This window comes from Canis lupus, chromosome 2 (genome assembly GCF_003254725.2).
Source record: "Canis lupus dingo isolate Sandy chromosome 2, ASM325472v2, whole genome shotgun sequence".
In the NCBI taxonomy this organism is placed as follows: Eukaryota; Metazoa; Chordata; class Mammalia; order Carnivora; family Canidae; genus Canis; species Canis lupus.
The window spans coordinates 17,660,056-17,676,038 of NC_064244.1; the positions used below are offsets into that span (position 1 = coordinate 17,660,056).

The 15,983-nt window shown below is 35.9% G+C and overlaps 1 protein-coding gene across 3 annotated transcripts in view; it reads right to left on the reverse strand.

Annotated features, from left to right (window-relative positions):
* The window catches only part of MRC1 (mannose receptor C-type 1), a 95,360-nt gene that overhangs the window by 55,634 nt on the left and 23,743 nt on the right, over positions 1-15,983 (reverse strand). For all 3 annotated transcript variants that reach the window (XM_025445175.3, XM_025445174.3, XM_025445173.3), the window contains 3 exons: positions 9,795-9,908; positions 6,467-6,613; positions 3,318-3,503 (listed from right to left, as the gene is read on the reverse strand). In XM_025445175.3, coding sequence (XP_025300960.1) covers positions 3,318-3,503; positions 6,467-6,613; positions 9,795-9,908 — 447 coding nt within the window. The remainder of the gene's footprint in view (positions 1-3,317; positions 3,504-6,466; positions 6,614-9,794; positions 9,909-15,983) is intronic.

Below are 15,983 nucleotides of genomic sequence, written 5' to 3' on the forward strand. Positions count from 1 at the left end.
AAGCAATCTTGAGAAAGAACAAATGTAGAGGTATCACACTCCTAGATTTCAAACAATATTACAAAGCCAAAGTAATCAAAACAGCATGGTTTCAGCATAAAAGCAGACACACATCAATGGAACAGAATAATGAGCCTGGAAATAAACCAATGTATATATGGTCAATTAATTTACAACAAAGATGGTAAGAATATACTTTGAGGAAAGGACAGTCTCTTCAGTAAATTATGTTAGGAAAACTGGAAGCCACTTACAAAAGAATGAAACAGGACCACTATCTTACACCATAAACACAAATTCATTCAAAATAAAGACTTAAAAATAAGCCCAGAAACCATAAAACTCCTAGAAAAAAAAAACATAAGCAGTAAGCTCCTTAACATTGTTTTTGGCAGTATTTTTTAGCTCTGACTCAAAAGGCAATGGCAACAAAAGTAAAAATAGTCAAATGGGACTACATCAAACTAAAAAGCTTCTGCTCAGCATAAGAAAGCATCAACAAAATGAAAAGGCAACCTACTGAATGGAAGAAGATATTTGCAGACCAAATGTTCATTAAGGGTTTATATCTAAACTATATGAAGAATTCATACAGTTCAATAACAAAAAAAAATCTGATTTAAAAATAGGTAGATAACGTGAATTGACATTTTTTCAAACAGTACATAAAGATGGCAAACAGATACATGAAAAGATGCTCAAAACCACCAGCCATCAGGGAAGTGCAAATTAAAAATCATAATGAGATATTACCCAATGTGTGTCAGGATGACTATTATCAAAAGGACAAGAAATAACAAGTGTCGGCAATAATGGAGAGAAAAGGGAAACTTTGTGGGCTGTGGTCGGAGTATAAATCGGTGCAGCCACTATAGAAAACAATGTTGAGGTTCCTCAACAAGTTAAAAATAGGTCTACCATATGATACAGTGATTCCGCTTCTGGGTATTTACCCAAAGAAAACACTAACTCAAAAAGACACATGCACCTCGAATATTCCTTGCAGCATTATGTACAATAGCCAAGATATAGAAATAGCCTAAGTGTCTGTCAATGGATGAATAAATGAAGAATACATTTCATATATATATTCCATTGTAAAAAAAAATTATATATATATATATATATATTCCATTGTGTATACACACACACACACACTGGAATACTACAAAACCATAAAAAAGATTAAAATCTTTCCATTTACAACAACATGGATGGATGGAGCTTGAAGGCATTATACTAAATGAAATCAGAGACAAATATCCTTTAATATCACTTATATGTGAAATCTAAAAAAGCAAAACAAATGAATAAATAAAATAAAACTCATAGATACAGAGACTGGATTTGTGGTGGCCAGACATCATGGTGGGCGGTTGTTGGGGGAAGGTGGGTGAGAGGGTCTAGTACAAATTTCAGGAGCACCTGGGTGGCTCAGTCAGTTAAGGACCAGGTCATGAGCTCTAGGTCCAGGGATCGAGCCCTGTGTTAGGCTCCCCCACTCAGCAAGGAGCCGGCTTGTCCCTCTGCCCCTCCTCTCACTCATACTCTCTCCCTCTCTCAAATAAATAAATAAAATCTTTTTTTTACAAAAAATATGAACTTCCAACTATAAAATTAAAAAGTTATGGAGATGTAATGCACAGCATGGTGACCACAGTCAAAATTGGTAAATAGGTTTATTCTGGTGATCACTTTGGAATGAATACAAATGTGGCATCATTATGTTAGATATCTGAAACTAATAAAATGTCAGCTATACTTCAATAAAAAAATAAATGAAAGCAACCTTTGTCAGTCAACTTCCCTACATAACTACAGTAATAAACATAAGCTGCTTCTTTTACTATATCATGTTATATAAAGTAGAGAAAGATTTGCACTTTGGGTCTGTGGTATCTTAACTAATCTGTTTTCCAGATTCATTTGCAAACTTTATTACCTGCTGTAAGTATCATGACTTGGATACTATGATATTATTCAGACATATCAGTCTTGATTACATTATTATCTTCTAGTCTGAATTCTCCAGAATGCGTAATTAGAGAATATGAAGAAGTTGTTTACAGGCTGCAGCAGGCTATTATCAGGGCCTATTAAATGGAGTCAAGTAGACAGAGGGGAAAGAATTCCGTTTGGCACAGGTGCTAGGAGCCCTGGTGTTTTGGGGTCTTTGCAAAGGTTCTCTGTGACTACTCTGCTAATTCCCATCTTTTGTCAACTGCTGAAAAAGCCCTCCTTCACTCCCCCTGACTCCTATCAATTTTCAGGCAATAAGTGTCAGGAAGCCTCCCCCACCATTGCCACCATCCATTTCCTCTTGTTTTGCTGGCTGGAAATGAACAGCTGTCGCTAGTCAGTAGGCTCGAGGGGGAAGCACAAAATGAGCATCACTGAACCAGCAGGTACCCAAGTGTCAGTTAGCATTCAGTTCCTCCTCTCTTGCCTCCTCTTTGGGATAAGTGTTACCAGTTCATTTTTCTTTGTTTTCTGATAGAATCAATTTTTGAAAACCTTCCAGTATTTTGTTTAGTACATTCTCTGTATAATCTTTAAATTACATACCTAAAATCGAGGCATACCTTTCTTTAAGTTTAGGCCACCACCTAACCACCCCAGTAAAATATCCTGTTTCTTTCACTGCTCAACACTGTAGCAGTACTAGCTAGGTCAATAAAGAAAATAAAATCCACAGTACAATATGGCTCATTTAGAGATATTTCTGGTGAGAGAAACTATGGGTGTCAAAAAAGAAAATACGTACACACCAGTACTTCCAATAAATGAAATATTAATGACAAATTTAAGGTAGACTGTTCTGCATGCAGATTATATAGAAAAAATAATATTTTAAAAACTATATGTCAGTTGATTATGTATTAAAAGAAAAATAAGTCAAATTATCTTCTTGATAAAAGTTTTTAAAATTTTGGGTGCCTGAGTGGCACAGTAAGTTGGGTGTCCAACTCTTGATTTGAGATCAGGTCATGATCTTGGGTCCTGGAATCAAACCCCGAGTTGGGCTCCCTGTTCAGCATGGAGGCTGTTTGGGGTTCTCTCTCCCTCTTCCCCTGCCTCTGCTCATGCACTCTCTTTCTCTCTCTGTCTCTCTCTCTCAAATAAATAAAATCTTTTAAAAAAATTCTTTAAATTTCTAAATAATTTCTACTATGCATGATTAATATTTATATTTATCAAATAATCTCACTATTAATCTTCAATTATTAAATTAAATTTAACATTTATGATTAAATTTTCCAAGAGATGGGTGGAGAGTGGGGGAGAGCCAAGCATATTACTGCTATAAGGTTTCTCACCATATCCGAGCTGGGAAATGATAAAGTCAAATTCCTCGATGCTGTGGACACTGGCTAGATCACCACCTTCCTTCCGACATGCAGTTAAGGCATCTCTTTGAATTTTCTTCTCTTTTCTATCAATCTTATAGCAGTGACCTGCGTATGGCCACCACTGACTTGGACAGTTAGTAGGCACATCACTTTCTAGAGAAAAAAAAAAAGAGTTTGGAAAACATTTAAAAGGGAAGATGTTTTTAAAAGTATAACAAAATTTTCTAAGCATTTAAAGGTAATGTTTACTTTTCCTTTTTGGCACACATACTCACAAATGATAACTAGGTGGAGACAGAAGCGCCACCAATGAGCCACAGAAACCACAAGAGCATAAGCCGGCCACTGGTGCCTCTACACTGACCCACTGGCTCTGGCTTGTTTCAATGAGATGGCATATGATACTGTAGTGACCACAGAGCTTTAGATTCAGAAGTCTTTCAGGCCAAGCCTGAATGTGCCACAAGTTGTGTGATCTTGGGCAAGTCATAGCACATGAACTAAAGCATCCATATATGTAAAAATATTTCAATAATGTCAATAACAATACTAATATGAAGCTATTCATCTTCACTGTGTTCTTCTGAACTAGAAAACACTTGGGATAATGTCACTATAGATGACAAATATCATACAATTATTATTTAAATCAAGAGTAACAGTGGCCAACATCCTAATTATTGCTACTAAGAGTTATGGTCAAATTTCATAAATCTTGATTTCGCATTGCAAAATGAACTAATCGTAAAGAGCTGGGGAAATGGAAAGGAAGGATGTTTGAAGACAGAAACTCAAGTTATCCATCCTTGTATGTCCCAGAATTGGCATGGGGCCTGGTACATGGCAGGTGTAATGAATGTCGGTTGAGAAAATATATTTGATATATAGCAGCTCATCAGTTCTCTTCACAGATACTATTTCAAACTGCAATTTCGCAATAGACCTTGCTTAAAAAGGGACTATATTACCAAATGAATGTTAATTTATACATTTGTTTGGTAGTGAATGTTCTCAAATGTGCTGCCTTAGTAAATGCTCAATATAGTAAATGTTTGCTATTCATTTAATGAATGCTGTACAGCCATTATTCCGAGAGACCAGGACTGTTTGCCGTATCTTCAAGTTACAGGATTGTGTTTACACAGTCATATAAGTAAACAGTCACTCATGATGACCAAACGCTCTGTTATTGTCATAGAAAAAATGCATATACTTAAAAATTCTGGCCCCTCAATACAATTTAGATGTTCAACATTGCCACGTTACAAAATAAATAAATAAATAAGTTAGTATAGCTCTGGAGCCCTCTGGTGGGATATTTTGACTTTGCTACCTAGGAAGCTAAAAATAATGTCAGCAAATGCTGAGGACTTCAAAATGTGCAGATGACCTTTAAAAATGTTTAAAACAATCAATGAAATGGCATTCCATGGGACAGACACAAAACATCACTTGTTCCTGTAGAGCAACACTGTCTATTAGAGATACAATGTAAGCCACAAACAAGAGTTCCATACATAGTTTTAAATTTGCTAGCAGCTATGATAAATTCTCAGAGGGGGAAAAACAGGTATTAATATTTCCCTTTACGGATGAGGAACACAAAACTGGGGGTTAAGTATCAAGGCCAAGTTCTAGAATTCTACTTCCCATACCAGGGAAGCTGTAAAACAACCATTTTTCTCTTCCCCTAAGTGGCAATTCCAAATCTTCCAAAGGAGAATTGTATGAGCTTTTCCAAGGAGAAAGAATGATACTATTTCTCCTATGGGAGGAATAGAGGAGATGAAGTACTGAGGCCTCCTGCACATGTGCTTATAATCATCATGGTGTCTCTGGAAATATCACTGAACCCAAGAACCAGGACCCTCATCTGTACCCACTGGACATCTTGACCATATCTGTATCTATTAAATTTGCAAAGGTACCTACTCTTTGGTCTGGCAACTCCACTTCTAGGAATGATCACTCGCATGAAATGACACGTGTATAAAGTTATTCATGATAGGAATGTTTCTGATAATAAAAAAAATTGGAAGTAAACTGAAGGTCATATGGTGACTGGTCAAAAAGTATACATGGTCTCTCTCTGTAATGGCTATCATGCAGCCATAAAAGTAAACCAAGAGGCTATTTGTGTACTGTATGGAAAGATGTCCAAAATTTTTATCTGAAAAAAGTGAAGAATATACATAGAGTATGCTTCCATTTGCATACTAAAACAGACAAAAATGATTATAGACATATTTGTTTATATATTTATACAATAACTACATAAGGATAAATATCCAGAAACAGTTTACCTAGGAGGAGAACTGGATGTTAGAGGTTAAGAGGTGGAAGGAAAATACTATTGCTTCCTATCATTTTTATACCTTTTGACTTCCCAGGCATGGAAAAAGTCAAAGAGAAAAGCCAAGAATGCCACAGTGTCAGATTTCTCAAGCAGAATACATACATACATACAACTAGAGAATTTCTGCAAAAACAGCCGATGGTGAAAAAAGTGTAGGTTGCTTGCTTTTTGCCAGTTTGAAGAAAAAAAGGTGCATTCTTGTGTAACTTAATTCTTCTCAAAATTATAAGAGGGAGCATAATTGAATTCTTTCCCCAGAGTCTAGCCTATATATAAAATTCATTGAGTACTTTTTGGATGTTTTATCTCATTTCTGTTAAGACTGCCATTGAAGATACTAAACTTAACAGCACTAGAGCCAGATGGATCCTTAAATAGCAAGAATATAATAAAAAAAAGTCCCTTGCAGAAATCTATTTCCTAGCTTGGATTCCAGTTTTGTCACATGTGCAAGTTTTATAGATCCTCCGAATAACCTCTTCCTCGTCTAGAATGTGTGAATAATAATGCCTAGCTCACAGAGCTCCTATGAGGATAAATTCTTATTTATGTTCTTTCAAAGGCTTTGTACATGCCTGAGCACCATAGCACACTAGTTGGTTACTAGTAACCAACAAAAAGAAATTCCATAGGGATATCATTACGTTTACTCTATAAATTATCAACAAAACCTGTCATTTCACACAGTTATGGCTAGACTATAAGTTTTCTTCTTTAAAATACAATATTTTATACACTTCAGATCAAATAGATCACTTACCTGAGGGAATCACAAAAGAATTCAAAGTTGTGTTGCCCTTTTTACAAATATAGCCTAGTCTCTGAACACATTCCAGATTTTCCCATTTAGCATTTTTCCCAGGATTTAGGGACACACAGCTTTTTCCAGGTTCTGCTGATGGACTTCCTTTGGGGAAAAGGAAAAATCAAAGTGGATTATCATAGGTTTTACAAGCAGATAGCCCCCACAATGGCACGGCTTCATCCTTGGTATTTAATGGATCCCATTCTGTCACTGGCTTCACATTCACCAAGAAATCTTTACTGACTGCAGAGAAAAGACATGTTGGGTGTCTATTTCTTTTCTTGTCATTGGATCATTCCAATGTTTAAAATGTTGATTATATGAATTTACTTCTTTGAAACAACTTTTTTCACAATATCAACAATAAAGCTAGACCATATAATCTTGAACAATCTTCATGTTGGGTTTCGTGATGTATAACCAAGAGATATCTAACAAAATGCAAAACACATGATGTTCCAAACCAGTCATATTGAACACTGTAAATACCTACCAAAAATCTAAGTAATGCTAACTGTGAGGAGCAAACTAGAGAATTTCTGAAAGTGGGAATCTTTCTCCAACAAGAGAGAGAAAGACAGCAACGAGGAGAAAGACAAGGGGAAAGGGAGCTTGAGGTGCAACATGACATGGGAAATGCTGATAAGATACACCCCCAAACTAAGACTCTTCCTCAAGATTTTCTACCCAGCCTACTGAAGATTTTTAACGACTAACCCTTCATCCCATATCTTACAGAAAAGTGATAAAAGAACCAGATAAAGTCAACTTCAGGGATGCAATGGATACATGCATTGATGCCCATATTTCTCATGCTTTTTCACTAGTTAATATTCTGCAAACTAGCACTCCATCTCTCACCTGAAGACAGGGTGATGAGCCACATTGTGTTAATGGCTCTGTTTTGTGACCTCTGACATGTGTATAACCTGGACCTGGACCTCACTTTGCCTTCTTTCTAGATGGGAATCATATCACCTGCTCCATAAAGCTTTTGTCAAAATTTTTTGAAAGTTGTGGAAGAGCACACAAAGAAAGACATTGTTAGTGATGAGGACTTTAACATATCAATCAGTAGTGATGAGGACTTTAACATATCAATCAGTTGTCTTTCAATGGCTACCACAGTTCTATATTTGAATTCACACTTCTACATCATTTGTGTAAAATATCCTCACTTAAACTGTGAATGTATTTCAATAGATACATTATTACTTGGTAAGTACTCAATTGAATGCTTGATCAAATAATTCATGCAATGACAGCTTCTACTATTCCAAAAGATTTCTGGTTTTAGTTTGAAGAAACTCTAATTATTTCAGAAGGGATTTAACCTTGCAGCTACTACTTCTCAGGAATTTGGTTTAATAAAGAGAGAATTTTTCTTTTCCTTTCTCAACCATATTCCAATTTCATTCCTTACTTTCACTGAAGTTAACCTCTCAATTTTCTTACTGAACTCTTGGAATGCAAGTGGTTAAATATTACAATAATTATTCCAAAATTGCACAATAAAGTGACTTGCCTAAGATGCAATAATAAGCAGCAAAGAATATACTCTAGTTCCTTAAAAAAAGAAAAAAAGATTGGGGCACCTGGGTGGCTCAGTGGTTGAGTGTCTGCCTTTGGCTCAGGTAGTGATCCCAGGGTCCTGGGATCCAGTCCCGCACAAAGCCGGGAGACTGCTTCTCCCCCTGCCTATGTCTCTGCTTCTCTCTGTGTATCTCTCATGAATAAACAAAATCTTTATTTAAAAAAAATCATTATTATCTAAAGATCTGATTGAGCCTAATTGGCATTCTCCAATTTAATCTGAGTAGGCAGGCAAATCAAATCCTCATCCACAAAAAGGACATTTTATATTCCCTTGCAGTAATGTTTAGTTCCCACATTGTAAAGGAAAATAAAGCCAATTCTAGGACAGCCCTGTAAATATGCACTGAAGGAATGCACTGGAAGTGGAATTTCATAGTAAAAGCCAGTCAATTTAAACCAAAATGTATCCTCTAAAATTTCCCTCTTGTGTTTTAGCATCTATTCTGAATATCCTTCCTTCCTTCTTTTCTTTCTTTCTTTCAAGTTTTCATTTTCTCTAAATACCATAAATCAATAATACAGAAAAGTTTAATTTCCTAAGCCAAATGCAAAAACCATTCAGTGGCTTTTAAGAAAGCAGTCTGACCACATGAAGGAACACTGTATCATTACTTTCTCATAGCAGAACTAGTAAATGAAAATGTGACTCATCCTTTCCCACATCCATGGCATTCAGTAATCATTAATTATTGTACTTTTTGCTAATAAACCAACATTAATTAGTACAGGGGTATGGGTGGAGAGTTCTGAATCACACTTGATAGAGCACCTCAAGCAGCTACTAATGGTTGGCATTTGTGAATAAGATAAAAGTTTTTTTTGTCATCATTGGTCCTTTTTTATTTTCTCTGAATGATTGCCATGTATGTAAAACACATTTATTATTTAGCCTCCTTTATGTTCTGTTACCTGTATGTTATGAAAATGTAGACATAATTAGTTCACAGCATTTTCTGTCCTCCAAAAAATTTGACAGCTGTTGAAGTCTTGGTCATCCCCCAATAGCATTTCTTTATAATTAAACCACAAATTGCCAACGAAACTGGTAATGAATTATTATATTACCTTGGAATATTATCATCTGTCTGAAATATTATTTTAATGCAGCTCTATTAGATTAACAACAGGAAACAATGAAGTTAAGATCATTATAACAATGACAATCAGAGCAAATATCACAAATATCTCAGGGCTCAAGATAATGAGAAATTTTCCAGCCCCAAATAATCCACACTCACTTAAATATGTGTGTGTAAATATAAATAAATACATATAAAGTCTTTGAATATATAATATAGCATTATATAGTATATATCTCATAAATATACATTTTATATATAAGCATTTTCAACTGGAACATTGTAAAATTAGAAAATTTGATTTTGAATATAATACCTAGCCAATGAAGAATACTCAGAGAATATATATACACTTTAACAGTGTCCTGTATTGATTGGTGTCACAATCCTTCCAGACAAATCCATATCCCAGGAGCCATAAAAACTTTATGGTTTTAGTATACACAAATCTAGTTGGCAGATTTCAAAGCAACATGAGAAATGGACTATATTCGGTAAAGTTTCCCAATTCTTTTCTTTGAGTTCTACATGTGAGATGATGAAGATCCCCATGGTATCCAGATAAATTAAATTTAGATGAATTTATTCCCAGGCAAGCTGAACCCTACCTGGTAGCCAGTTCAAATATCGGAATGGACTGCCACCACTCCACTGCCACCCACTGTTGAAACTCAGGCTGTTAAGTCCAATCCAGAGTCCTGAGGTCAAGGAAGTAGTTAATCCTATACAAGAAAAGCAAAAACAAAACTGACATTTGGAAAAGACAATGGAATCGCATTCAGAATTAAGTGCTTGAATCAAAATGTATTTGAGAGAAATGATTAAAACACCATGCCCAACATTTCTCCTTGCATTCTCTTGAGGTAAGTACAACTACTACCTCCACTGGCTGATAAACAGAGGTGAGAGCCTAAGTAAGATTCTTAGTAAGATTCTTGGTAAGCTTCTAACCCAGATCTGACCAGGCTTTACTCTATTGTCTTGAATACTCCTATAGAATGGTATGAGTGTGCTTTTTTAATTTGGATAACACTCTATCATCAAATAATAACATTCTTACTTCACTTTTGAGTACAAATAAGTTTTTTTTTAAAGATTTTACTTATTTATTTGAGAGAGAGAGATAGAGAGAGCAGGGGGAGGAGCAGAGAAGGATGAGGAGACTCCATGCCAAGCGCAGAGCCAGAATACGAATGTGGGGCTGGATCTCACGACCCTGAGATAATGACCTGAGCCAAAATCAAGAGTCAGATGCTTAACTGACTGAGCCATCCAGGTGCCCCAAGTGTACAAATAAAATTTATTATGAATAAAATTCAAAATATTCTATCATAAAAATGTTTACTAAACATTTTGATCTATCATGCCCACAAATTATTACCTAACCTTACATTCTAGAACTTATTCTAAGAATTTTATTTTATAAAAAAAAAAAAAGAATTTTATTTTATGGCATCTTTTAAGATCCATTTTTCTCTCATTAATATTTTGCTTAAAGTCTAAGCAAAAATCTTTGGCTAACATGAACAACATTTTGTTTAGGTACTTCATAAATTGTAATTATAATGTTCCAAACTGTGTGAGGTTGGCGGGTGCTGATGTAGACTTAAAAAACAAGCCACAGGCAGCTCAGCCCTCTGGTGTTAAACACTCTCATTTGTTACTATTTATACTTTCTAAAAACCACACAGATTCTCTGTTCTCTTCACATTCTTTTTAGTTGATTATAAAGAGTTCATAAAAAATAAAACTATCCTCTGTCTTTAATAAAGTACTAAACTTAAGTTGGTATTCTTGTCAATGGCAAGAATTAGCACTTATTCTATTCAGAGCACTGCCTGTGTTCATTTAATCCTCACTAGCTATGCTAGGTGTCTCGTGACACCAAAGTGCAGACACTCCAGTTCTCCAACTGAGCTACCTCAAAGTCATTAACATTTTCCCCAATTTTTCATCAAATCATGTATGCATGCACACATTCAAGTCACCAATTCAAGTGAATAGGGGTCAAAGTGACTCAGTGCCAAATAATCAGATCTCACATTTATTGCATCCACTTCCATAAAAGTGAAGACAATGGTTTTAGAGATAATGTGACCTCATGTTGCACTCAGATTATTCAGCATCTGGCAGAGAGGCACTAGCAAAGGGCAGTCCAAATATCCACTTGAAGATATGATTAGGTTGATATTGATTAGGTAGGCTGATTGCTTAATAAACTGAACTGAATTCAATGCAGGAATTACTTACTGAAAAGTAAACTTGACTTTACTTTTCAGGAAGTAAAATAAACTCTACTGTGTGATTTTTTTAAATAAAGTGATAAAATAACAATGGGATGAAATAAAATACTGGAATGTAAAAATGGGTGAAAATGAATTCAGACTCACTCATTTTTATCAAATGTTCAAGAAAAAATGTTTGAGTTAGCACAGCTCTTACAGGCAGGTACTTTAAGTACCTTGGGAGGCATCTAGTTCAATCTCTTCATTTTACAGAAAAAGAAACCAAAGACAGAGAGATTAAGGAACTTTTAAAGTGAAGGAGATTAGCAGATCAGGATTGGAACCCAGGGTTCAATGTGGTTTCTCCAGTGGCTTCAATTCCTGCTTAAATTAATCTTGCCTGTGAGTTACTACTAATACCTTTTCTAGATAATTTTAAACATTAGAGCACCTTAAATAAACAACAGTGAACTAGACAGATATTTCCAATACATGCCCTTCCTCTCCAAACAATAGCACATGCCAGAACTCATTCCTATCACCTGCAAAGATGCAGCTTTTGGTTCTCCAAAGTTGGAATTTTACCAAAAAATAGAAATGTTTATTGTAAACTACCAAGGAGATGAGATTATCAAAAGGACAAGTCTTGAAATTTCTTTAGCCTTAAATCTCTGGGATGAGCATCATCAAGTATGATTGCAATCATCTGAAAAAATAATAATGTGATAAAAATTCATTCATATTAAATCAATTTCATAATTATTCATCTTATCAATGGTTTCTTTTTAGTTTGTTAATTATTTTTTACATGTAGTTATTTAAACTATTTTGAGTACTATTTTATTACTTAGGTCACTTTTGGATAAATGAAAGAAATCAACTTAAAAGTTCTGTCCTCCCTCATTTATGTAATAGGTAATTTGTGTCAAGAGGAAATACTTGCTTACTGGTCTGTGCATTAGAAATGTTATTCTCGGATCAACGTCATACCGACACTACACTTTATGTTAGTAATTACTTTGTTAAATACTATTGGGCACTGAATGATTTTTTTCCATAAATTATTTAAAGTTGTAGTAACCTGGAAAATAATTATCTCTATACTTACAGAGGGGTATACTACAGAAAATGATGCTGAAAGTAGCATTTCACAAATGTTAAATATAGCTATTTATTCCCTCAAATCAAATACTCTGGTATTTTTTAATTGTTATTAAGAAAATAAGCATTTCTAAGCTTTTAAAACTATAAGTAATTCATGGACCATAGGAAGAATTAAAGTAGATTTTGTCTGAGATGGCTTAAATTACTGTGTTTGGCAAAATGAGAAAAGAAGATAGCTTCTTATAGGAATTATCTATCTTCTGATAGCCTGAGTCTGCTCTGTGTACTTCTAGGCTTGTTTTAAAGTATTAAATTAGTAAATACTTCTTAAATCAGGGCCTAACACATAATATGTACCCAATAAATGTAAGCTGCTATTGTTATCAGTATTAGTACTCTATCTTGAATCAGGGTTGGCAAAACCTGTGATTAGAAACAAAATTCAAATTTTGTGTTAAATATATCATCACCACTTAAAGCAGATGAGCATTGTCTACAAATTTCTTTCTCTAATGTGCTTTTGTAATATCATAGAGAGACCTAGGGTTGTTTTTTGTTGTTGTTGTTGTTTTTAGCATTACTATACAAAGTATCGATTCCACACACTGAACTTTTTAATGCTTTATTTTTCTGCATGTGCATTGTCTGAAATGGTTATGCACCTATTTTTGAACCTAGTTATAACAGAAGATGCATTCACGTCCAATGTTATCCTTCCCTTTCATCTTTCCTGTACTGTGGTCCAATTCACTTTCCAACCAGCACCAAAAACAATCAGGGAAACAAGCCAACTTTCACTTCCTACAGCTTATTTCAGTTCTGTAAACCCTAACCTGGCACATATGCTGTTATAACTCTGATTCAGAAATTGAAGGATAAATAGCTTTCCAGCAGAAGTTGAGGATGATGCAATGATCATAAATGATATAAGAAGTTGCCGGTGGGCAGACGCAATAAGCCCTGCACACAAGGGGAAATCAGATCACCATTTTAAACTAAATTCACCAGAATGATTTGTTGATACTTAAATTAAGGATTCTCTTTAGTGATTTGGAAATCACCAGATCCTGGCTCATTTCATGAGTAGGACCGGGACAGAGCAAATGGAAAGATAGTGGGCAGCTCCAATCCAACTGTTTTCTTAACAGGAGGTATTAGGCAAATTTCTAGCTTCTTCCTTTTATTTCATCTATAATATGGAGACATTTAAAAGTTTGGTATGAGCTTTAGAAATAAAGCCCAGTGTCTGGCACACAGCAGCTGATCAATACATGACAGCTCAATGGATCTGAGTCATAAAAACGGTTTACACCTTTTAAAAAAAATGTTATTTACACTGCTTACAGTCCTCACATGGAATAAATCTTATTTTGAAAGTATAACTATTTATGGGTATACATTTTTTTCCTTTTAGTGGCATATTACCTCAAATGGAGTAGATCTACAATTCTTCACTCACACCATTATTTTCCAGATTCTTTCCTACTACCTCCCAATGAGTCCTGAATGCCATGACTATCTTCCCTTCAAAAAACAAAGTTCTGTTTTACTTTATGAATTCCCCTTTAGACCTCCCCCCCCCCCCCATCTGTGATATTTCTGACTTAAAGAAAAGCAGGAAATGCTACAAATCTCACTAGTGAAATCATTCTCATCCAGATTTCAGTTAAAATTTGCTGACTAAAATTCCGGAGGCTTGGATAAGATTCAAACAAGTATCTGAGGTGAACTCGGCCTCTGAGCCTCTTAGCGCCTGTCTGCGCTCCTGAGGGACCCAAGAATAGCACTGGCTGATTAGGAAAGCATTTCCTGATGCCGGAGCTGGAGCCGCTGCACTCACATCACCCCTTGCCTCCATGCAGCTGGTAAGGCAGGTAAAAAGTCACCTGCATTCTGTACCTTGGCTTCCAGAAAGCCAGAAACCAAGTAAAACTTGGTAGAGTCTAGATAATACAACGCAGAGTCCCTTAAAAAAAAAAAAAAAAAGCCAGCTCAAATCATTTCAACTTTTTTTTTAAGTTTTTATTTTAATTCCATACATCACCCTCTGCTCATCACCACGAGTGCCCTTCTTAACCCCCATCACTCATTCTCCCCATAACTCCCATCCTCTGGCCACTGGTAACTAGCAGTGCGTTCTCTGTGATTGAGGCTGTTCCTTGGTTTGCCTCTCTCTCTCTCTCTCTCTCTCTCAATCTCTCCTCTTTGCCCTTTGCTCATCTGTCTTGTTTCTTAAACTCCACATATGAATGAAATCATTTGGTATTCATCATTCTCTGACTGACAGAAACCACTTCACCTCTGATAGTTTTCTCTCACCCAGGCCAGCTCACACAGAAAACACCTGACTTGTCTGATGTCATCTTTTCTCTTCCTTGATCATCTACATGAATTTAGTTTTGTCTCCGTCCATGCTTTCTGCCCTGATTTTTATACATGGTCGTAAATATTAATCACTCTGATACTCTGCCCTGATACTAGGAAGGCCTCCCAGACCAACATGAAACAGAATAACTGAGGAGACATGAGGCATAATTCTTTCTCTGAGTTTATGAACACACAGGTCAGGTTGCTTTTCTACTATTGGTCTCGGTCATAATAATAGAAATAAAATGGTCAATTGCTGTCTGTACTGAAAAGAGACCATTAATAAATGCTAAGCTTGGCACCCCACTATTATTGCAAGAAAGATTCTATTACAGTGGAGCAGCTCATGATTCAGTTCTCAGGAATGGAGGAAGAGTAGAAAAATGCATTTCATGGGGCTCCTGGGAAGCTCAGTCAGTTAAGTATCTGCCTTCAGCTCAGGTCATGATTCTGGGTCCGGGGATCCAGCGGGCTCAGCGGGGAGTCTGAGTCTCCCCTGCTTATATTCTCTCTCTCTCTCTGTCAAATAAATAAAATCTTTTTTAAAAAAAATGCATTTCACAAGGCTGTGCTAAATAAATGTGTGTTACCTCTTTTCTCCAAAAAGAGAATGGAATAAACATCTTCTAATTCAATTAAAAATAATAATAACTTACAGGGGAAATGTGTTCCAGTCATTGAAGACCTATCATCCAAAAAGAGAAAAAAAGGCCAAGCTGGGGACATGTTCCATCCCTTGTATTGGTTTACACATACTCCCCCCTTTAACAGATGATGTGACTGAGGCCCAGAAGCTTCAAAGCTTCGAAGAGCTGAGACCCAGGCTGTCTGGCTCCAGAGTTTACTCTCTCTCTCTCTACTCCTACCTTCTGCTGCCTGGTGGCTAGTCAACTAGACTGTGTAGGCATTGCTGACACAGCAGGCGCTAACACAGTGGTCCCTCAACCACTTGCCCCAGAAGTACCTGGAAGGTTGACAATATGTAGACTCCTGGGCCCCACATAACAGCTACTGATCTAGCATCCCTGGCATTCATGTCCATGTATCTTCATTTTAACAAAGTGGCCCAATGATTCATATGCAACTTTACATTTATGAACC